At 47.8% G+C, this 22627-nt stretch overlaps 1 protein-coding gene across 13 annotated transcripts in view; it reads left to right on the forward strand.

Moving 5' to 3' along the window:
- The window catches only part of UNC5CL (unc-5 family C-terminal like), a 77165-nt gene extending 63068 nt beyond the window's left edge, over positions 1 to 14097 (forward strand). For 9 of the 13 annotated variants that reach the window (XM_043500436.1, XM_043500435.1, XM_043500439.1 and 6 more), the window contains 7 exons: positions 405 to 920; positions 3053 to 3502; positions 4285 to 4403; positions 5002 to 5096; positions 7185 to 7306; positions 10680 to 10777; positions 13747 to 14097. In XM_043500436.1, coding sequence (XP_043356371.1) covers positions 405 to 920; positions 3053 to 3502; positions 4285 to 4403; positions 5002 to 5096; positions 7185 to 7306; positions 10680 to 10776 — 1399 coding nt within the window. In that variant the 3' untranslated portion in view covers position 10777; positions 13747 to 14097. The remainder of the gene's footprint in view (positions 1 to 404; positions 921 to 3052; positions 3503 to 4284; positions 4404 to 5001; positions 5097 to 7184; positions 7307 to 10679; positions 10778 to 13746) is intronic. The other 4 variants (XM_043500432.1, XM_043500443.1, XM_043500433.1 and 1 more) reach the window with 3 other exon arrangements.
- Positions 14098 to 22627: the final 8530 nt, after the last annotated feature.

The raw sequence follows: 22627 nt of genomic DNA on the forward strand, positions 1-22627 counted from the left end.
GCTCGGATGTGGAGGAGCAGCAGCATGAACAGTGACAAATAATAATAACTGATTCCTGTATATTATTATTGTTTATTACAGTCATACCAAGGAACCCCAGTCATGGCCCAGGACCCCATTGTGCTAGGTGCTGTACAGACATAGAACAAAAAGACGGTCCCTGCCCTTACAATCTAAGCAATAGAATAGTCATTATCGATAGATTATCTGCATCCCTTCCCTCCCCCATGGAACTCTAGAACTCCTGGGAGTTTCTGAACTGTTGTGGGGGGGGGAGTTTCAATTTGAATCCTTGGTTCTAAACTGTTGACCAACCTCAGCCCGGCTGTCCAGGTGACCTCACCAGATCCCCTCTTGTGGCGGCCGAGAGAGATGGATCCTCTGACCGTTCCCCCTGTTTCCAGCAGGCCCTCGGTGCTCCAGCTTGTTAGGAACCTCTTTGGACTCAGGCAGAGCGCGCAGGAGGGCCCAGAAACCAGAGCAGACGCACAAGAGCAGGGTAACTTTGGGGTCCGAGAAGAAAACAGCTCCCTGGTGCCTGCTGGGGCTGAGTCTGAGGCCAGGCAGCCAGCGGGCAAAGAGCTAACGGGCGACCACCTGGCCGATGAGCCCTGTGGAGATGCAACAGGCGACCGCATAGAGGAGATCCATGGCGAGCTGAAGGATATCAGTCTTGGGGGCACCCCTTCCAGCTGTGGCAGGAGATCCCCTCCTACGCTGGACCACAGTGGCATGGAGACGGGAGACTCCGGTGACTGGGCCTTGTCAGACCTCTCCGAGAGTGGGAGCTGCATTGGCGCCAGTGTGGACGAGGAGGAGAAGCAGAGCATGGGAAGTGGAGCAACAGGGGAGGCATGTGGGCAGCGCTCTGGGACAGGCGATGCAGGAGGAACATCTGCTGAGAGATGGCCCTTGGGGAGGTAAGGCATTGATGACACAGATGGCTGATGGGAGGTAGGGAGTAGGGATGGGGCAGCAAATCACATAGGAGTGAATGAAAAACTCGGAAGCACTATGGGCAAAGTGTAACTCCAGTGGCGTGAGTGGACCGAATCCAACCCCTTCTGTTTGTGATTAGTCATAAGAATATTCAGGGTCAGGTGGAGGCAACTTTGTCACAGCTATTTCCTGAGCACTACTGCAGTGTAATAGCATTGTCTTAATATGTTGTTGATTTAACTTTTCAGTGAGTTCACTTTCTATTTCCTGGTTTCAAAGGTTTGTGTGCAGCTGACCTTGACATGCTGGAAAGGCACAAGGCAGCTCCAAGCAATCTTATTTCTGCATTAACAAGTTTGTCGTCTATGGCTCAGTCTGTCTAATGGCAGATCTGAGTTTTAGGCCTGAATTTTTTTCCTCTTAAAACGGCCCATCACTGCATTAACACTGGTGCTGCTCTGCTAGTGTGCACTGGCTGCTGGTGTTTGACCACTTCGCTGTCCAGACCTGCTGTGAGCAGCTATGCTAGCAACTCCACTGTTACTATCACCATAGCAAGGGGGAGAGATGTTAAGATAAATACCAGTCTATACACAGCCTTATAGAAGACACACTCATTGCTCAGTTACAATCCTACATTTCTCTTGTGTGACTGTCCTTAATCCAAAAAAGAAAAGGAGTACTTGTGGTACCTTAGAGACTAACAAATTTATTTGAGCATAAGCTTTATGAAGTGAGCTATAGCTCATGAAAGCTTATGCTCAAATAAATTTGTTAGTCTCTAAGGTGCCACAAGTACTCCTTTTCTTTTTTGCGAATACCGACTAACACGGCTGCTACTCTGAAACCTGTCCTTAATCCAGTTCAGGGGCTGGAAACAAGGAGGAGAACTTGTATCAACTGATCAGCCAGCTCTTCATGGGCCACCAGAACCTGATCCTTGGGCCACAGAAGAGTTGCGAGAGATTCTGCTCTAGGCCTATGAGCTTCCCAGTAATTCCACCCCGGGGGAAGCTACGATTCAAACAACAGGCCCTGATTCTCCATTGCCCATGGCAGAGTCATGTACGCCAGTGCAAGGAAGGAGGCAGATGCTCCCAGATCAGAATGGCAGTGTTTTATACCCACTGTGGACTGGTGTAAATGGTGGGGTGCAGGACTGTGGAGAATAAGGGTCCCTGATTGTCACGATGCACAGGTGACCTTAGAGCTGATGTGGAAAAACGTTGCCCTGCAAAAAGCAGCCTGCACAACAACTGAGAACTAAGACCCAGGTCTACACTAGAAAAGGTTTGCTGGTGTAGCTACACTGACGAATGCTCCTAGTGTAGACGCAGTTCATACTAGCAAAGGATTAGGGCTTTTGCCAGTATAGAAAAGACACCAAAAAACCACACCCCTACCCACCTTTCCCCTCCTATGCTGGACCCCGTGGCTTGGAGATGGGAGATTCCAATGGTTTTGTCAACACTGCTGTGAGCCAGTGGGAACCAGCAAAAGTTTCTAATGTAGACCTGCCCGAACTCATCAGTGGAGTTGTAAAACCATCAGAAATGGACTTCTTTCTTTGCTTTTTTATTATTGTTGCAAGGAATGAATTATCTCCCAGTGGCCAGTGGAGTTGTTTCCTTTTAGACCATTTGCTCTAACCATACCTACAGTAAAAGTAATATTTTTAGCTTCCTTATTTAACCAGTATCCCTTTTTGGAGCAATTCGCTCACATTTCCGCTGACCTTTCTTTTCCTTCCATCTTGTTGTGAGAGTTCAAAGTGGACCGCCTTCAAATCAATGCCAAATGACTGGAGGGTGTGGGGGAGTGGGGAGGGGGATTCCATATAAGTAAGTCATCTTGCTATGACTGAATGTTTCATGAGTGCCCACCATTTCTCTGGCTGCTCCCTTCTTGTACAGCAGCTCAGCTCGATTGGCCTTCCGCCTCCCCCGCAGAACTCTGGGGCAGTTCTGAATTCTGGAGGCGGCCATATTTCAATGGGAATCCCTGGTTCCAAACTGTTGAGAAACCCCAGCCCAGCGGTCGGGGTGACCTCACCAGATCCCCTCCTGTGGCGGCCGAGAGAGATGGATCCTCTGACCGTTCCCCCTGTTTCCAGCAGGCCCTCGGTGCTCCAGCTTGTTAGGAACCTCTTTGGGCTCAGGCAGAGCGTGCAGGAGGGCCCAGAAACCAGAGCAGACGCACAAGAGAGAGGGGACGTCGGGGACCGAGAAGAAGACAGCTCCCTGGTGCCCGCTGGGGCTGAGTCTGAGACCAGCCAGCCAGCGGGCAAAGAGCTAACGGGCGACCACCCGACCGATGAGCCCTGTGGAGATGCAACAGGCGACCACATGGGAGAGATCCTTGGAGAACTGAAGAATAGCAGTCTTGGGGGCACCCCTTCCAGCTGTGGCAGGAGATCCCCTCCTATGGAGATGGGAGATTCCGGTAGCTTTGTCAACACTGCTGTGGGCAAAGATAAAACAGCCCAGGATCCGTGCAACAGAATCTCTGGCAGGGAGGCAGAGAGGGTGGGAGAAGCTTCTGGTGACACAGGAACATGGGGAAAGTAAGTTTGGTTGTTAGCGACACAAGGCCGGATCCTGGCCTCACTGAGATAGATGGCCAAACTCCCAGTCCCCCTCCCACACAGATCAGGGGGACTATTAAATGGGACAAGCATTCAGCCTTTAGATAGTGGAGAGGGTTGTAGGTTGTCTCGGTTTGTAAATATGAATTTGTTGTGGGCCCATATAGACAATGGGAAGCCTGTCAGATCCTGGGCAATGGTCTTTTTGTAGGGGCCCACTAGTTTGGGTTTTACTGAAGATCACTAAGCAAGCAGCATCTTATTTTCTCTTTACTATTGCATTTAAGTGAGCCTCTTTGTCTGTGTTGTCAGGCCCTGTCACCCGCAGCAATTGGCTGTCAGCACAGACTAGCTGGGCTATACATCCTGGGATGTACAGTCACTGGGCTCCATTCCTGACCTTGTAAGTGAAAGGGCCGAGTTCTGCTTCCAGCTCTGCCAGCGTAAATCTGGAGGGACTCCAGTGTAAATCTGGACTAACGCCACTGAAGTCCATGGAGTTGCTTTGCACTTAACCTGGTGTACATAAGCGATCAGCATTGTGGCCCCTTCCAGTCCTCGGCCTCTTTAGGTCAAGTCCTTCAACAAGTGGGACAATCAGTGCCAGTTGTGCTGGTGTTTTAAATGTTATCCCACCTCTTCGCTTTGAACTGGGCGAAGACCTTGTTCTCGTGGTTGGAGTGAGTGAGCGAGCATGTGGTCACTTGAGTGCCATCTTGTTCATGAGCACCCAACCATGCATAACTGTGTTCTGGGTTCAGGGCTGGGATCTCACAGGTTCCACGTGCTGACAACGAAGGAATCAAACCGACTGCAGGACCCCTGGCAGTGATCCCCCAGGACTTCCGTGCCAAGGAAGAGAGAGAGCACCTCCTGAAAGGTGAGGAATGGTATAGAGGCTGTACATAAAGGGAATCCCTCCTGATCCATTTGGGAATTTCGTCTCTTGAGAATTGTCAGGTATTCTGGTAGGTAGATGAGGTTTCCAAATACCTCTGTCTAGTTGTTCACATCCATGCTGATCCCTGAATCTTGAGAAGTCAATTACTATAGGCACTCTGTGCTGTATTGGGAAAGTCTCTGGGCTTGGTCCAATGGACATGGAGAGCAGGTCTCAGCACTGGGGAGGAGAAGCCACTGTGGATGGGTCAGAAGCAGAGTAGAAGCCCTTTCCATAGCCATGAAGAGTCCAGCTGAGAAATGACACTTTGATCCAAGTGCATTTATGTTCCTTATCACGACAGTATGTGACCACCCTTTATAACCCATTTTAGTTCATTTTATATGCTGTCATCTGTTTAAATACAAGGGGCTGAGTTTTTCACTGGCCTAAAACATTCACTTCATGGCGATATGCCAACAAAGGGGTTGGCCCTTGATCATATACTGTATCTGAGACATGTATTACCCTTCCATATGGGATGTACGATGAGACCGCTCAGAGGATTCACTGCTTTATTTGTGGGTTTTGTAAACAGAGGATCTAAATGGAGGATCTCCGAAGGCAGAGCTGTCTCCATGGAACAAACTCATCAACATGTACAAACAGCAATGGAAGCTTCCTGTTCCTAAGGTTGGTTATATAATACAGAGCAGTGGGCTAAACTAGCGGTGAGGTACTTTCGCTTTTACTTTACAAGCAGGGATAAGCACTCACTCGGAAAAGGAACTGTAAAAAGGACAGCCTGGGGCTCTCTTTTATTCCCTCGTGCTGATTCCAGATATCGTTTGCTCTGCTTCCAAATCAAATCAGTGATTTTTACATTATATTTTTGCGACTGCTAATGCTGTAAACCCAACTGGGATCAGAAAATCCTGCTGGGTCCTCTCTGCCTCTTTCATCCTTGCCCCTAATCGAGATTCTGCAGTCAAGGCCTTGCAAGATTTCTAGATTATGCCCCTGAAGTTCCTGCTAGAGATGACCTAAAGCCTCTGCCGGGTTAGGTAACTGCAAGCTGAGTAGTCCTGACAACACAGCTGGCCTCCCTGATTGCAATACGGAGGTGCCTTGGAGGCACTTAGAGCTGTGAAGGATGAAAAAATGAATGCTAAAACCTAAGTAGTGCAGTGTAGTGGTTAGAGCAGGGAACTGGTATTCAGGGCCTTTGGGTTCTATTCCCAGATCTGCTACTGACCCTCTGTGACCATAGTCAGTTAACTTCTCGAGGCATCTGTAAGATAAGGATACATATCACCTGACAGATGTACTATGAGGCTTAATTCGCGTATCAAGTCCTTTGGATGAAAGGAGGTATGTCTGCAAAAGTTATTTTGCCTTCATTGACAATCCCATTGAAATGACACCTGCATTTTCCTAATTAACATTCCAGCCAGTGCAAGAGGAGACACAACGACTCAATCTGATCCTTCTCTGAGGTCTTCAGTTCAAAGGGTGGCCAAATTCTGCTGTACAGTTCCCACCGTCTGGCATTACCTCTGTTAAATGTCATAGCAAGGCAGTTTAAGTGACACCAAAAGGGGTTCTGAGATGGAGGCAAGTGGTTCGGTCTCACACAGATAGACTATAAATAGGTCCAACCGAGCCCCATTTCTCTACTGCAAGGAGTGCTACATTTGACCCTCCAGGCCCCACTTTTTTTCAGACACTTAAATATGCACTTCTCTGTCTGGCTAAATTTCTAGGTGCTATCTGTCTTCTGCACTTATATGGCCCCCTTTATCATAGTATCTGGGCACCTCGCAGCACCTCTGAAAGGCAGAGCAATGCTACTACCCCCTTTTTATAGATGGGGAATGGAGGCACAGAGAGACTAAGTGACTTGGCCAAAGTCATAGAGGAAGTCTGTAGCAGAGCAGGGACTTAAACCCAGGTCTTCTCAGTCATGGGCCGGTCCTCTAGACACTGGGCCATCCTTTTTTTGCTGCTGTCTTCCTTGATTTGTCTGCAGTACAATATGTTTGTTCAGCCAAGAGACTTTGTCACTTTAAAGCTGATCCAGGAACTGGTAGAGCTGCAGGAAGTGAACTCAGGGTAGCTGAGGAGTTAGCAATTCAATAAAGCAGTTGTGTATGAGTGTTTCTCTGCCTAGGTGCGGAAATGTCATAGCATTTGGGTGCAAGACAATGAAGAAGTCAGGCCCCATCTCTGCTGCAATGTGGGTTGTATTAAAACACCATCTTCAAGAAATGATCTGTTGGCCAGTGACACACAGCATGGACTGGGGCAAGGTTTTTAAAATGGTGCAGGGAAACTGTCCTAGATCAAAGGATTTTTGTTAGATTTCCCCTGCCCATGTCAGCCAGCAGAATCACCTTACGGGATCTGAAGCTGTTTGACAAACTGGGGGAGGTAGGAATGTCCAGTGGTGAGAACGGGGGACTGGGAGTCAGAAGACTTGGCTTCTGTTTTGAGCTCTGTCACTGGCGCTGTGTGTGACCCTGGGCAAGTTGTTCCCCCCCCCGGTCTGTGCCTCAGTTTCCCCATCTATAACAGGGATAATAACATATTCTACAAGATAAAATCTGTTGAGATCCTTTGATAGAAATCTCGATATAGAAGGACAATGTGTTTCAAGGTCAGCTTCTGAAAATAGTTTCCTGACTTGATTCAAACTGCAGTGTCGAGAGTGTCTTGATGCAAGTCCCTTTTCTCTATTCTCACCTGTCCTCAGCCTCCATTTTCCTACACTTCCACCTCCAGGAACACCCAGTGCAGCTGGAAATGGAAGACAGAGCCACTCTGAATCTAACCGGTTATGAATTTGCAACACCCGAGCCTCATCTCATCTCTTCAGAATCCTCCGGTACTGCCCTGATCTATAGGTGAGATCCACCATGCTCTTCGACAAAGAAAGGAAGCATAAACACAACCCCAATCAGATACGGTCCAAATTCTGTCTAGTTTCACAAAGCCGAACTGTATTTAAGAATTTTTTCAGGACAAGCGATGCAGTTACCAGTGCAGTTGAGAGAATGTGCTGAACTGGAAGCCGAAGCGTGGTTATACTTTCTCTGACCACTAGGTGGCACCGTGTGACTTAAAAAAACAAACCCAGAGATGGGCTGAAAATGTCTTTAGTACAGCTGAGTGGTGTGAGTTTGAGCAGGGTCCCTTAGAGAGGGGGAAACTGATCTCCAAACCCACATGGGCCAAATAATCTATTTCTCAAAATAGACTGAATAAATATTTCCCCATGTACATTAGTGAATAAGCTATCCTGGTGTTCAAATACACTGAATACAAGACAGTATAATAGAAAACATTGTGATGCTGTCCTGGCTAGCTGCTTGGAATTTATTGGCAACAACAGGGCTAAAGGAAAATCACAAACTGAGAGCAGCAGGGATCCTGACACACTCTTGAGCAGTTCCCATTCCATCCAATAGAGGGCAGCAGTTTACACACACACACACACACACACACACACGCACACACGTCTCTATGGGAAGCAACCTAGAGGTAAATATGTGAATGTTTCTGCACAGCTTCCTGTATCACTGAGCTATACTAAAACCACTGATCTCATACCGTGGGCAGCACATTAACCATGAGCTTGTACTTTGGGGCTGGAAATGCCTCTTTGTTCTGTTTCAGAGTAGCAGCCGTGTTAGTCTGTATTCGCAAAAAGAAAAGGAGTACTTGTGGCACCTTAGAGACTAACAAATTTATTAGAGCATAAGCTTTCGTGAGCTACAGCTCACTTCATCGGATGCATTTGGTGGAAAAAAAAAAACAAAAAAAAAAAACCCCTTTTTTTTTCCACCAAATGCATCCGATGAAGTGAGCTGTAGCTCACGAAAGCTTATGCTCTAATAAATTTGTTAGTCTCTAAGGTGCCACAAGTACTCCTTTCCTCTTTGTTCTGTGTCTGTACAGCACCTAGCACAATGGGGCCCTGGTTCATGATTGGGACTCTAGGTGCTACCACAGTACAAATAATAAATAAAAATAATTAAGATGTTATTGCAAAAAAGCCAGTGCTTTACCGGGCTGCACATATATAATTCCCCTTTAGCATCAGCCTTGGTCAGACCATAGGTATTTCTGTCCTGTGCAGGGTACTTCTTGATAAGGATTCATTTCAGACAATGGGTGAGGCAGAATAGACTCTAGCTCACTCCGATGAAGTGAGCTGTAGCTCACGAAAGCTTATGCTCAAATAAATTTGTTAGTCTCTAAGGTGCCACAAGTACTCCTTTTCTTTTTGTGAATACAGACTAACATGGCTGCTACTCTGAAACCTCTCCTATAACTGCATCTGCAGGAGGAAAGGACGGTTTGTGTCAGTCAAGTCACATGCTCTGACTTGATGATACATAGGGTGTTGATACAGTTAGTAAGAAGGTGCCATTTTTTAAAGTCACTGATGACAAGTGCTTTAAGAGGAGTCCGGGTGTACTTCATTCCCAGATCTCCGTCTCTGAAATGAACTGGTCGCTCTCAGACATCCAAAATGTATAAACCATGTCCTCATGCACATCCTCGCATGCTAAGCAGAGGCCAAGAAATAAGTGGGCCAGAGAGAGCGAAATCCCCTTTTGTCCATGGTGGGGATCTCAAAGTGAAGTTATAATTGCTGTGCTGTATCTAGGCTCTGGATGAAGAGAGGAAATCAGTCTCCAGGCCCAGCACTTTTCACTTACACTAAATTTGCCTAATCAATGAAAAACACAACAGACCCAAGCCTCCCTCCTATAATAGCTGCAGTACGGTTTGCTACATTAGTCAAGGGATCTCTTTGCCCATGTCCAAAGAATCCAGCCGAAGCCAGGCTGTGCTTTTCAGGCATTTGGAGTGCATCTCTGTTACCTGGTTAGAACAAAAGAATTTATAAATACGTTTTGTGATATTCTGTCGTACAAACAAGGGGACAAAGAGGGGGTGTCTGCTGCCACGTCGATCTATTGTGTGGCAGCTAAAGCCATGTACATTCCAAGTGTCCAAGTCCTATAGAAGTTCTTTGTACAGCCACACAACAACTGGGGATGGAAAAGGCCTGCTGGATCATTTATCCATCTCCTTTCCCCTCACCTCCCAATGCAAGATTGTTTGCTATAGTCCATTCCCCAGGGCTTTTGTGTGTCTGTTTTGAAATGTGCCAGATATGGGTCTCCCACCCCTTCCCTTGGGGGTTGAATCCAACATCTAATGGAGCTTCCTTTAAATCAAGCTAAAGCATGAACTGCTACATCTTTGTGGGCTGAGAAGGGTGAAGTATGGGAACCACGTAAAACTGCTGCCTAGACTCCTCCACACGGGCAGCCACTGGGGAGAGATCCTACAGGCCAGTAATGTGGTGCTGGGCTAAGGACCCATTAGCTCCTGAGGGCTCTTGCTGATGCAGAAGAGGTAGTTAGTTCAACTGCTCTCAGGCTGTGGGACAGTCTGACCTTACTGTTTAATTGGTGTATTGTCTGTTAAGTGTTGTTTTATCTATAACCATAATCAGAGAGCTGGAGCATGCTCAGACACTGACTAGGGAGCTTGTTTCTGGGTCTGCTAGCTGGCAGCAAGATTAGAAAGTCTGAAGGTGTAGAATGGGTTTGGGACTTACCCACTTTTCAGTGGAGGAGAAACATACCGGTACACAGACAATGGGCCCAGTTCTGTTCTGAGTCACAGCGGTGCACATCCAGAGTCACTCGCTGGGCTGCAGGGGAGAGATTCTGGTTCTCACTGCTCAAGATCAGAATTTGGCTCTGGGCCACTTCTGTTCAGCACGTTCAATAGCTGTCACATTTATTGCTGGAGGCAGCATGTTCTAATGACTGTGACAGGGGATGGAGTCAGGACTCCTGGTTTCTATTCCCAGCTCTGCCATTGAATCATAGAATCATAGAATATCAGAGTTGGAAGGGACCTTAGGAGGTCATCTAGTCCAACCCCCTGCTCAAAGCAGGACCAATCCCCAATTTTTGCCCTGGACGGCCCCTTCAAGGATTGAACTCATAACCCTGGATTTAGCCGGCCAACGCTCAAACCACTGAGCTATCCCTCCCCCCCAAGAGTCGCTTTCTTTTAACCTCGTCCGTAAACTGGGGATAATATTTAGTTTGCAGAGGATTTGTGAGGCTTCATCCACTAAGTGTTTGGACGATGCTAGATTAGTGCAAAGTATTATTCCAAGTTTCTTTAGAACATGTGGGGTAAATTCCAGTGATTGTGTCTCTTGATGCACTTATTCCTCCAATCCAGGTTTCCTGATGACAGAGCTGGGGAAACTGTTGGCCACTTTGGGAGAGCCCAGGGAGACCTGAGGACAAATGGACTGGAAGCTGCTGAGGCAGACTGAGGTCAGTCAGGAACAGAAGAGCAGTCTGGACTGGGCCACTGAGTTACAGCCCCCAGGAGCGCTGTGAGATTGTGTGCTGGTGCCTTGCACGTTCCCTTTTCTTACGGGGCTGCTGTTTGTCGATCCAAGTTACACTCTGGTGGTAAATGGCTCCTCTGTACGGGGCGTTTTGAGTGTTCAAAATGCCAGCCCCACGCCTAAATCTCATAGGCTGGGTCTGCACTGCAGATTGCTGGCAGTGCGGTGTAAGTTATGTGTGGCTCCAGGCCACAGTGAACAGTGTCCGTACAGTGGGGTGTCACTATGTGCATCAGTGAAAGGCTCTGATAGAGGCGAGACAGTGGGAAAAGGCTCCTTTCCCCTCTGCCTCCCCGCTGCCAGAGCCTTTCCCCACTGCTGCAGCCTTTTCCTGCAGTGGGGGGAGACTCTGGCAGCAGGGAGGCAGTGGGACGCTACGCTGCTAAATATAGCGGTGTAGATGGGGGAGGCGCTGCTTGGCTTGCAGAGGGCCGCGTAGAGTACATACCGTAAGGTTCAGGCACGTCTTTACTCACCTAAGTCGTACCTCACCATCTACACCGCTGTTGAGAGCCATGCTGGGGAGCTGCTGGGGTGTGTACTCTACACGCTGCCATAAACTGCGTGCAGGGTAGACACACCCATAGAGTTTAGGGGCAGAAGAAACCATTGTCTGACCTCTTCAGGCCATTGTATTGCACTGGTTCCCCGGGAAAGCCCCAAAACTTGGGTTAAACTAAAGCATTTCAGTCCTCAGCAGACTACATAGTTGCATGCCACCGGGCAGAGGAGAGGCAAGAGGGAAGGCGGGGGACTGGTTAGGTGGGATATGCCCAGATGGCCTGTGCTCTTCTGGTTATATCGGCTGACGAGTCGGCAGGACTCCTGGGTTCTATTCCTGCCTCTGCTACTGTTGACTGTGTGACCAAGGCTGAGTCCCGATGGCCAAGGCTTTCAAAAGAAGGGGACCTCAAGTTAGGCTCTAAGTCTATATTTAGGCACCCAAGTAAATGAGCTGTTTTTCAATGGTGCTGAACGCCCAGCAGCTCCCACTGAAGTCCATAGGAGCTCAGCACTTTTTTAGGTGCCGCTTATTTAGGTGACTAAACGTTGGACTCAGGAGCCTAAGTTTAGGCCTCAACCCCCCGTGCCTCAGTTTCCCCATCTCTCCAATGGAATGTATAACAGTTGTTCTTCTCAGGTGTGCTGCTGGAGTTAGTGCCGTGTTTATAAAATGCCTAGAGATCCTGGGAGGAAGTTCAGCATGCTATAAAATGATTGGTGAAAGAAACCGCCAGTCCCCAGGAGGAGGAAGAGTGGTGTAATTTCAAACATCAGTCTTAAAAAAACGGTACTGTGCTCCTGGTTCAATATCACTCCCGTAGCCCGAGTCCAGCGCTGGTGCGAGACCGGAGCTGGTAGGGATCAGCAAGCTCCCTTACAAAGCGCAGACAAATGGAAGCAGGGACAAAGCTACTTCCTCCCTACCCCACGTGTGAAAAGCCCATCTGGAATGCAGCAAAGCATAGCGCAGCCCTCCGCAAAGCAGCTGGGCTCCTGTGCCCACTCCCTGGCCCCGTGCGGGTGGGTGGGTGTGGAATTCTTTGAAGGATTTTGTTTCTCGCTCGATCAAAGTGCAATTGTTTGTCTTTTCTCTGGTAGCTGCGCTGGGGGGGAGGGGAAGCGCCCAATTATCATTTTAAAAACCTCGTGCGGAGGCGGCTGCTTTGCCTCGTCTTATCCAGAACATGGCATTTAGGGGTTTTTTCCCCCGTGCACGGGCCTGGACACGGCTGGCTCTCTGCCAGATGTGCAGGCAGCGGCAGTTTGTACAAGAGCTTGTGATGGCACCTGGGGACTTACTGCTAAGGAGGATTATAGCTTCCTCTGCCCCTCCCCTGCCCTGGCCAATCAATGCTCTTCCTCCCCTCCTCCGAACTGTGTTCCCGGAGTGCAGGTGTGATCCTAACCCTGTGCACAGCCGCAACGCCTGTCCTCTGAGGCTCTCGGAGGGCTCTGCACGCTGTAATTAAGCCAGCGAGGTGGATAGGTGTGATCCTCATTTGCATATGGTAAACTGAGGCACAGAGGTTAAGGGCTGGATTTCCGGGGACCCGCCAGTGTTGGCATCTCTGAAACTGAGGCCATAGAGCGACTATGGCAACAAACTGAGTCAGTGGGACTAGAACCCAGAGTCCTTCCGCACCCATTCTCACCGTCAAGGGCGGAGCCGGGGGCAAGCACAGGAGGGGATGAGACCAGGAGGTGAGCACCAGACCAGCCAGAGGGAGAGGAACCCTTGGGCCTTGTCAATACTAGTAACTGTAGGGCCCATTTTTCAGCACTGGTGCTAGCAGTTGGACAAGCCAGTGAAGTCCAGGCTCTGCGCCCTTTTCTGGCCCCGGCCTCAGGGCCCCTTGCTGGGAATGTCTGAGCCCAGTCTACACTGACACTCATGCCCCTGCTCGTAACAGCTTTTGATGTGAAATGGCAACAAATGGAAAGAGAAGTGAAGAGCCATGGGGAAGGGAAGCAACTCTTCAGCTGGGGGCTGGAGCGAGCTGAAGCCAGTGAGGTTCAGGGGAGCTGGTCCACGCGGCTGGACATGCAGAGGAGAAGGCTCTTGACCTGTAATGGCACAATTGTGGGAGGGGAGTGTGGAGGCCATTGGTGGGTGAGCAGAAGGGGAAGGGGAGAGACTACAGATTCATAGACTTCCAGGCCAGAAGGGACCAGTATGAACATCTCAGCTGACCTCTGAGAACCTACTTCAGGAGAGACTGACCATCCCTCTTCCATACACATGAGACTGGCCCTCGGAGAAGGAGTCACTTCTCAGTTCCCTTGTGTGCCAGGAGCTGGTGGGATTGGGCAGCGGGCAGTGATATTGGTCAGACAGCTCTGCATTCACCAGTGTGATATGGTAACACACTTTCTCTCTGCCCTGGCCAGAGCCTGCTCCTAGAAGAGATGGGACAGTGGCCCCAAGAACAAGCTTATGTTTTGATCACGATGAGTCTGCAAGCCCCCTTCATCTAGCAGATGAAGATGAAGAAAGAAGATTGAGACTGGTTCTGTGGTCCCCACCAAGCTGGTGTCTGGGACAAAGCCTGTTCGCTGCAAGCTTGTTCCTGTTCCCTCTTTCAGTGCTAGGCCTCCCCACTTTGAATGTTTATCCCCTTGCCTAGGCTGGCATCCACTGTATTTTTAGAGTAAGTGTTTTACATTGATTGATTGTTCTCAGTTCCCCCTAAGATCACAGACTCCTCCTCCCTTATTAAATGGAGTTCTGTGTCGCATTAATTTCCTTCTTGGTTTTGGTTTTTTGGCTGTTGTTGTTGTTGCTGGTTCTTGGTATAGTCCCTGTTCAAAAAAAAATTAGAAAATTGCAGGAAGCTTAAAGATGGACAAATCTCTCCTGCCTTCCCCCACTCGTGGCCGAGTTTAGAGAGGAGAAAGATCTATTGTTAGGTTACCTAGTCCACCACCTCACCAAAGCAGGATTGACTAGGGATACAGAGCATCTTTCATTCACTTTGGGGAAGGGAAAGAGAGGGAACCCCTCTGTTTGCTTTGGGGAATCTCCTCCGACTGCAGAGTGAGAAATGAGATCTCCTCTTCCCTGGCTCTGTCGCTCACTGGAGAGAGAGGTGTCCCACCTCCTCCATTTGTTGATGGGTAGCCTGGGTATCAGGGAATGACAGAAACCCATCCCTCTTGTTATGGGGACCCCCGGCTCTGTGCTGGTGTGGAGTCACTGCACCTCAGCAGTGTGCCACAATTGCCTGTCAGACACCCTTACACACAGGCCACTGCGACGAATGGTGTCAACAAACCTGGGAAGTGGCGGCTGACCTCACTTCATCCTGCACTTCCACCCTGTGTTTGACCAGCGCTGGGCGCTTCAACCAGTGACCTCGGGGAAGTGTTCTCCGAACCCTGCCTTGGCTTTAGTTGGGCCAATCCCCGGCTCTTCCGGACAGACTGTGTGAGCTGAGCTGCAGCAGCGGTTGGCAGTCCAAGGCCCATGCTAATCTGGGAATTCTATGACAGGAAGCACACGCCCAGCCAACCTGCCAGAAGACAAAGCCTGCAATGTACACATCGGCTCCCAGGGGTGTTCCTGTGCAGAGCTGCGGCTATTTTTGACTGTTTCCCAGCCCTAGTGCCATGCTGGTTTATTTCCAGGGGCTCCATGGAGGCTAGGGTACGAAGTAACCGTGCACCTGCTTTTGCCACGTAGCTGTGGATGCAGGATTTTTGTGCTCCAGTATGGACAGGGCACCCAGATGGCTCTCCATTTCTATCAACCCCTGCCCCTAAAACAGGGTCCCATATATTCTATGATGCTGCCGAATTTCCCACGGACACCCTCCCTCCCCGCAGAATCGTGCTCCACCATCTAAACTTTCAGTAGTTTCAAAATATCTTACCTAGTTGTTGGGGCCGCAACGTACCTTCTAAACCTGCATGTAATTCCTGAACCTGCCGACAGCCTGAAACAATGGCTTTGAGAGGTGTGAACTATCCCCGTTCACCACAAGGGGGCGTTTACTCCGGAACCAGGGACAGCAGTTTAAATGGCAACATGGTTCATTATTTCACGGCCGATCATTTCCACAGAACTATCCAGCCAGCCTGCAACATCCCACCTTCCCAGCCTGCCTTCTGGGGTGCCCAAAGCCGCAGGTAACTTCTGCCCACCTGTTGGAACCTCCAGCCAACACCTCCAGACCAGTTCTGCGCCATCAATGCAGCAATCCGCAGCACACGGAAAACTAGCGATTGAAGGGCAGAGACAAGAAATTGAATTTGACAGAAACATAAGTCACTTCTACCCTGCCTGTGTTTTGAGTCAGTGAACACTCCCATTTTGTAATTGACCTGGACTTCCAGCGTACTGCACCAGAGTGCTGGAGAATCCAGGTGCAGAATGCTGCGGTGACCACAGGCCCTTAATCCCCGAAGGTAACCTTTAGGGAGCGACACTGTGTGTTCCCACAGTGTTTTCTCCAGGATACAGCTGGATTTAAGGTCTGGCCTAGCTTTATCTCCGAGGAATCCACCTCCTGCGTTGTGAAGCCATTTTGTGGCCGAGCCGGTCATTTAGTTGGAGGCAGAAGTGTAAGATCTTCCAAGATAGGCACTGGCCCTTCTGTCTTGGAGAGGCACCTCGCTGGACCCATTAGCACTCTGTGCAGAGAAGGATAGGGCTAGAATTTATTGCTGCAGCAACAGGTCTCTCGCTGTCAAGTGGTAAATGCAGCGGTAATTAAATGGGAGACTAATATGATCAGCTAGGACTGACGTCAAAGGGAAATGGGATGGCTTCATGAATCCATCTGGAGGAAACTCAGGTGTTTACCTTGTATGACTGTGACTTCTAACTCAGGCTTATGCAATAGAGTATGCCCTCAGGAGCAGCTCAGGGCTGGGAAGTGAAGCCGAGCGGTGCTTACCTGAAGGCCCTGTAAATCTGGAGTAGCTCCAATCCAGGAAGTGAAGTTAGTCTGAATATACATTTGCCTCACCAAGATCAGAATAGGTGGAGTTTTAATAGTAATACTTAGCTTGCCCAAGGTCACTCTCCAGGCCCATGGCAGAGCCAGAAATAGACACCAGGTTCCTGAGTTCCAGTCCGGTGCTCTATCCACTAGGTCACACTATCTCAAACTGCCTTTTAGCCTGACATAAGGCCCACCCCTGTGGTCCTTACATGGGCATAACTCTACTTGCCTTCAGCAAGCCTTTAGCAAAGTCTGTCACAAGACGCTATTGAAGAAATCAAAGTGCATCACGTGAAAAGCAAAGGGCCGTCATTGATTAGAAAATGGCTAAAGACAGCTTTGGAATAACACTTGTCAGGACAACAAGGAGTCCGGTGGTGCCTTAAAGACTAACAGATTTATTTGGGCATAAGCTTTCGTGGATGCATCTGAAGAAGTGGTTTTTTTACCCACAAAAGCTTATGCCCAAATAAATCTGTTAGTCTTTAAGGCGCCACCGGACTCCTTGTTGTTTTTGTAGATACAGACTAACATGGTTCCCCCCCGATACTTGTCAGGACAAAAGCTTATAGTCGAGTCCCCCTGGGTTCCACTCTAGGGCTGATGAAGTTTGGTATATCTGGTGTATATATATATATAAAAATAATATATATGCCTGGATAAGGGGTGAGCAGTGAGATGGCAGAGTTTGGCGAGGACACATCATTATGTAGATCAAAGCCAGAGGAGCCGGCGAGGAACATCAGAAGATTTAAATAAAGCCAGCTGAATGGACAAGCTGATGGCAGATGCATGGTAATGCACATTGCAGTGACCAACTTGAGTTCATTGCCACAAGATGTCATTGAGGCTATGAACTCAAAAAGGGATTAGATATTTATATGGCCAATGAGAACAGTCCTGGCTATCTTAAATGGGTTAAAATGTATAAAGGATATATGGCTTTATAACAGAAAGGCAGTGTTGCTTAGTGGCTTCAACACTGGACTAGGATCCAGGAGACCTTTGTTCTATTTCTGTGGCTCACTTGCTGGATGATTGTAGACAAGTCGCTTCCCTGTTCTGTACTTCAGTTTCCTGTGAAATGGGGATATTGACACTGAGCACCTTTGAAAAGTGCTTTGAGAGCTACTGACAAAAAGTGCTAAGTAAGAGTTAGGGATTATTCCAAATCCTCCTGTGTCGGGACATAAACCAACAAGGAAGATTTTCCTGTCAGCAGGTTCCTCCAAAATGATTCACTACAGGGGTTCATGCACCTTCCTGTGAAGCAGATGCTGTTGGTCACTCTCAGATGGGATGCTGGACTAGATGGACCTCAGGCCTGATCCATTCCTGATGGGAATCTTTCCTGAGTAAAGATAGTAGGATTTGACCTCTGAACTTTATAATATAATAATACCTTGCTCTTATCATTAGATCTCCCAATACTTTACAACATATCATTAAGCCCATTTCACAGATAGAGAAACTGAGGCACCCACAGGAAAGTCACTTGCACAAGGTCACCCAGCAGGCCCGAGAAAGAGCTGGGAATTGATTCCAAATCAAGTGCGCTATCCCCTGGGCTATGCTGCCTTCCAGTGAAATTTAGACTCTGAAAGGAATGGTCATGGAATGTAATTCTCCAATTAACAATCCCTTCTGCCCTCTGCCCACCCGGCAGTCTGAAGGTGCTTGTCATTAACAAAGTGGTACAATGTTTGCTTTGCAAGTAAATGTGTGTCAATTAGTGTGAATGTCAAGGTTCGGCACTCTTGAGCCATATGTCCTTGGAAGTAAATTTACTGAGTTACTCTGAATGATTCCACCATGAGTGAGATCAGAATCTGGCCCATCTAGTTCACAAGAAGCTGTAAGATCACATCACATTCCTAGATTCTGTAAAATGTATTTTAAGAACTTTTCGTTTACAAACATTCATGTGACACTTGAGAGCAAATCTGGGACATGAACAAATGCTGTGTAATATCCAACCCTCTGTAAACCTCATTTTTTCCATGTGTTGATATAACTAGATTATCAAACGCTGGAGCACACAAAGCACATGTAGCATCTTATTGAGAAGATCCAGGCTCCAGTGGTAGGTGCCACCAGGGACTTGGGAGACCTGCATTTAAGTCCCTTTACTGCCATAGATTTCTTGCGTGACCTAGTGTCATGAAACACTCAGTCTCTTTGGCCAGGTCCTCAAAAGTACATAGGTGCCTAACTCCCACTGAAGTAATCAAAATACCTGTGTGTCCCTGGAATGTGTCAGGGTTCAATCCAGACCAGTGAGGAGTTGTCACCCCTGCAATTTAGGGGGTTGTAAGTGTTATTCTGCTGTGGCTCACAGTCCTGACACCCACAGCCAGCATACAAGTCACACTCTGGCTTGCACTGCCCAGTTACTTTTTGTAAAGTGACCCCAACACCTGCCTCTCCCAAACTTTCCCCAAACCGTCTCACTGCAGAATTCAGCCGTCTCACTGAACGCTCACAGAAGTTAAGTCCATTGCTCTTTTAAAGAGATAATATACTGCAGTTTATTAGTTTAACTGGGGTTTGACAAACACACCCTGGATTGGTTTATAGTGTAAAAGTAAAACAAGTTTATTAAACAAAAAGTGAAGTGATACCAAGTATGAGGAGTAAGGATACAAATGTTTACAAAGAAAAGTAAAAATAGGTATCTAAGATTAAAACATGGTGTCAGCCAGTTACAGTCTTTTCCTATGCAGGTTTCTCATCTATATTCAATTCCCAGAAATTTCAGCCCTATTGGTTGAAGGACCCAACGTTCTGTGATTTCAAGAGGTCCATCCTTAGGAGGTTTTTAAGGCCTGGCTTGACAAAGCCCTGGCTGGGATGATTTAGTTGGTGTTGGTCCTGCTTTGAGCAGGGATTGGACTAATGACCTCCTGAGGTCTATGATTCTATGAGCTCTGGTCCCTTGAATCCCCTAAGTGGTGGACCCCCATGGGGTTCTCTTCCCTGTCTTTTTATACACCAGTCAACCTTTGTAATGTATTCTTTGAAAAGTAAGCCCAGACCAAGCTTTTCTCTCCTGCTGGGATGTAGATGCCATGCTTTTGTCCCGAAGTTCATTGGCCCAGCTTCAAGAGATAGGAAGGCTCCTAGGGGTGCAGTCTCCATCCCCCTGTATACGAATGCGGCTTCCATTGTTTCGATTCCTTGCAGCTTAATTGACATTGGAGACAGGTAAATAGCTGCCTTTACTCCTGTCTGGGAGAAAACCTATTGCTCTCTGTGTTTGGTCACAGACTTTAAAGCATAATATCAGTGAGTAGCCATAATTCCTGACATAGTGTTAATGCAGACATTTCACAATGATGTTTAATCCACAGCATGTCACTTAAAAGACCTTACAGAATACATTTCTGTAATACAGTAACATTGTATAGAATGAGTTGATTCAATTGTTTATCATTTGAGGTCCAGACCCCCCTGATTATATAGCTAAGAGGCTATCTCCCCCACTACTAGTTTGATGGCTTTGTTTAGCTTGCATAGAGATATACCTTCATTGTTGACCAGGTCGGTCTAGACAAGCAAATACACATTTCTTTGTCCAGGACAGACTGGACTTATGCATTGCTCGCCAAGCACATTTTAAGAACATAATTCTAGCAGGTATTTATAACTCTGTGCACACCCTGTACATACACCATGCAAGAATATTAATGATCAGTGAGTTATGAGTTTTCCAGTGCTATATTACTGGACACCTTTTGGGGATATACTATGACAACAGTGTGTTAGGTGTGGTGAGTATACCAAGCCCCACAAGAGTTGCTGTCACAGAGTAGTGAACCACCAATGAACCTCTTTGTCATAGTCTCACACAAGAACAAATTTACAACAGCTGAGGATCTGGCCCACTATTTTCCAGGAACATTCCTGCTTCTCTATGTGCACATCCCAGATTTCCCTCTTTCCAAGGCATTTGTGCAGAAATAGAATCTTCAATGTGACCCTGATGGTGTCACCACCTTAGTCGGTAGCACGACCACTGGCTGCTGTGAAACTGGATGTAATTTAACCAACAAAGGATTCTTAGGACTCCAAGATGGGGAAAATAATGAGCAGATGCACTGTTGAGAAACAAAGATCCTGTTTTCAGGGAAATCCTTCCTGTTGTGCTTGGAATGAAAAGTAATACAAATGCTGGAGGTAAGCTGCAAAAGAAAACAGATATTGTTGAGTAAGAGCAGAAGAGCTCAATTCGTCTACATGAGCGAGCTTGTAAAATATGCATCATGGCCCTTCTAGAGGCTTGTCCACATGGGATAATAGCCTACTACTGCAGCCGGCTAATGGCACTACTTCTTCAGAGCAAAAAGCAGAAGTATATGCTTTCATGCTGAAGGTGCTGAATTCAAACCCTGTTGTGGTGGGGGGCACATTACACTGACACACACTGTTTTATTACAAATTTCAATCCACACCCCCACCAACAAGAGATTGATCGATAACATCCACGGATGGCAGACCGTGAGGCAGAAGTAGGACAGCACCAGAATGTTCCCATTGGCTGAACACGTCCTGAGGGCTGGACATTTGCACCTAGCAACTTCAGAGAGCTGCGTATGCAGGCCACTTGGGTAATAAGAGGAGGATGAGAAACAGACATGAAGTTTAACCCTTGAAGGGCTGAGTCTGAGCCATCTCAATTCCAGCCTATTAGCGTCTCACTTCCTATCATTTGGCATGAGTCCTGGCGGTCTTCCTGCTCCACGCCTGAACAAAAGTCCTCTTCCAAACTGAAGGCCTTGGATTCTCCTACTGTGGGATCTTGCAAACATAACTCCTGTGCCCCCAGGTGGGTCATCAGAAACAGGGATCGAACCTGGGAACTCTATATCTCAATGCATGAGCCACTACTGTCTGAACTGAAAGAGCCAGCTCTTAGACTACGTCTGCATTCCTGGCAGCATGCGCAGTACAGGTACGACACATATAGCTACACGCCACAGTGAAGGCTGGCCATTTCCACATTTTTCTCTGTGCAGCGCAGCTACATGCTGCAGTGAAAGGCTCTGGCAGTTCCCCACTTCCAGAGCCTTTCACTACAGCAAGGAAAGGCTCTGGTGGGTGGAAGGCAGTGGGGAAAGGCTCTGGCAGTGGTGAGCATTTCTTGGGCGTGTAGAGAGCTCTTCTAGGATATATTCTCAGGGGGTAGGACACTTTACTCACCTAAGCCATGCCTCATCATCTACGCAGCTATTTATACCCATGGTAGCTGAGCCTGCAGTGTCTGTACTCTAATGCCACAGTAAGTGTAGATGTTCCTTTAGCCATGGTTCTAGCAGGTACATCAACCTCTATGTGGCTTAGCCACCACTAGATGGGACAGAGTGCCATACCGAGTAGACATAGCGTACATAAACTTAGCAAAATTGGGTCTGCTCGATATTTGCATGGGAGACGGCCAAGGAAAATTCAGTGTGCTGCTACCGTATGTGTTTAAAGCCCTAGACATCTTTTCTATATTCCTGACCAGAACTGTGGAACAACCAAAGGACCAGCCCCCTGAAAAGCCATCCTGGATTTTATGAGTGCAGTGTGGAATGAGAGAGGACTCTGGGAATTTAATCATTGCCAGATGCACAGCCAAGCGGTCGGAGAGGATCAATGAACTTCAGTTATTCACCTCTCAATACATATTTTTTTTTTTTTACACTGCATTCATCACCTGCTGTGGTCTAGTGATATCTCACCACCAAGTGCTGTGGCTTGGATTGGAACAGCTCCCAGTAACCTGAGACACAACCGTGTTGTCTCTCTGAATTAATAATGAACTAATGTCCCAGCACAGGGCTAGGGTTTGCAGTGCTACCAGAGGCCTTTAGATGAGATGTTCATGGTAGTCCTGACTGCTTGGGGCCATTAGAGAGAACATGGCGCTTTACAAGTTGGTGTGATTCACGTCCCAGTTTGACATTCCAACTGGGGCAATTGCAGTCACACCAATAACTGTGCTTCACTTCCTGTCCTAAAGAGTTGTGAGTGCTGCTGGATACCTTTCAAACAGCTGCTGCCCCCTACCCAGCTGAGGCCGGATTTTCAGGAGCTTGGCAATCCACAATTAGAGCCAGCTTTTCTAAACAATGTTCCGCACATAGCATGCTGGGCTCTGAGCCCATCTGAGAAGTCTGCCCAAACTGCTGTACCTTTATGGTAAGTGAAGGGATCCTTATCTAGTGTCATTTACAAAATGCTTTTGGATCTGGCGGGCTGGAAGGTGCTGTATTCTATGTAACAATCCAGTTTTTAAAAGCCATCCATGGTCCTGTAAATAAAAAAAACTCTGTATTTCCCTT

Source organism: Dermochelys coriacea, chromosome 21, assembly GCF_009764565.3.
Source record: "Dermochelys coriacea isolate rDerCor1 chromosome 21, rDerCor1.pri.v4, whole genome shotgun sequence".
Taxonomy (NCBI): Eukaryota; Metazoa; Chordata; order Testudines; family Dermochelyidae; genus Dermochelys; species Dermochelys coriacea.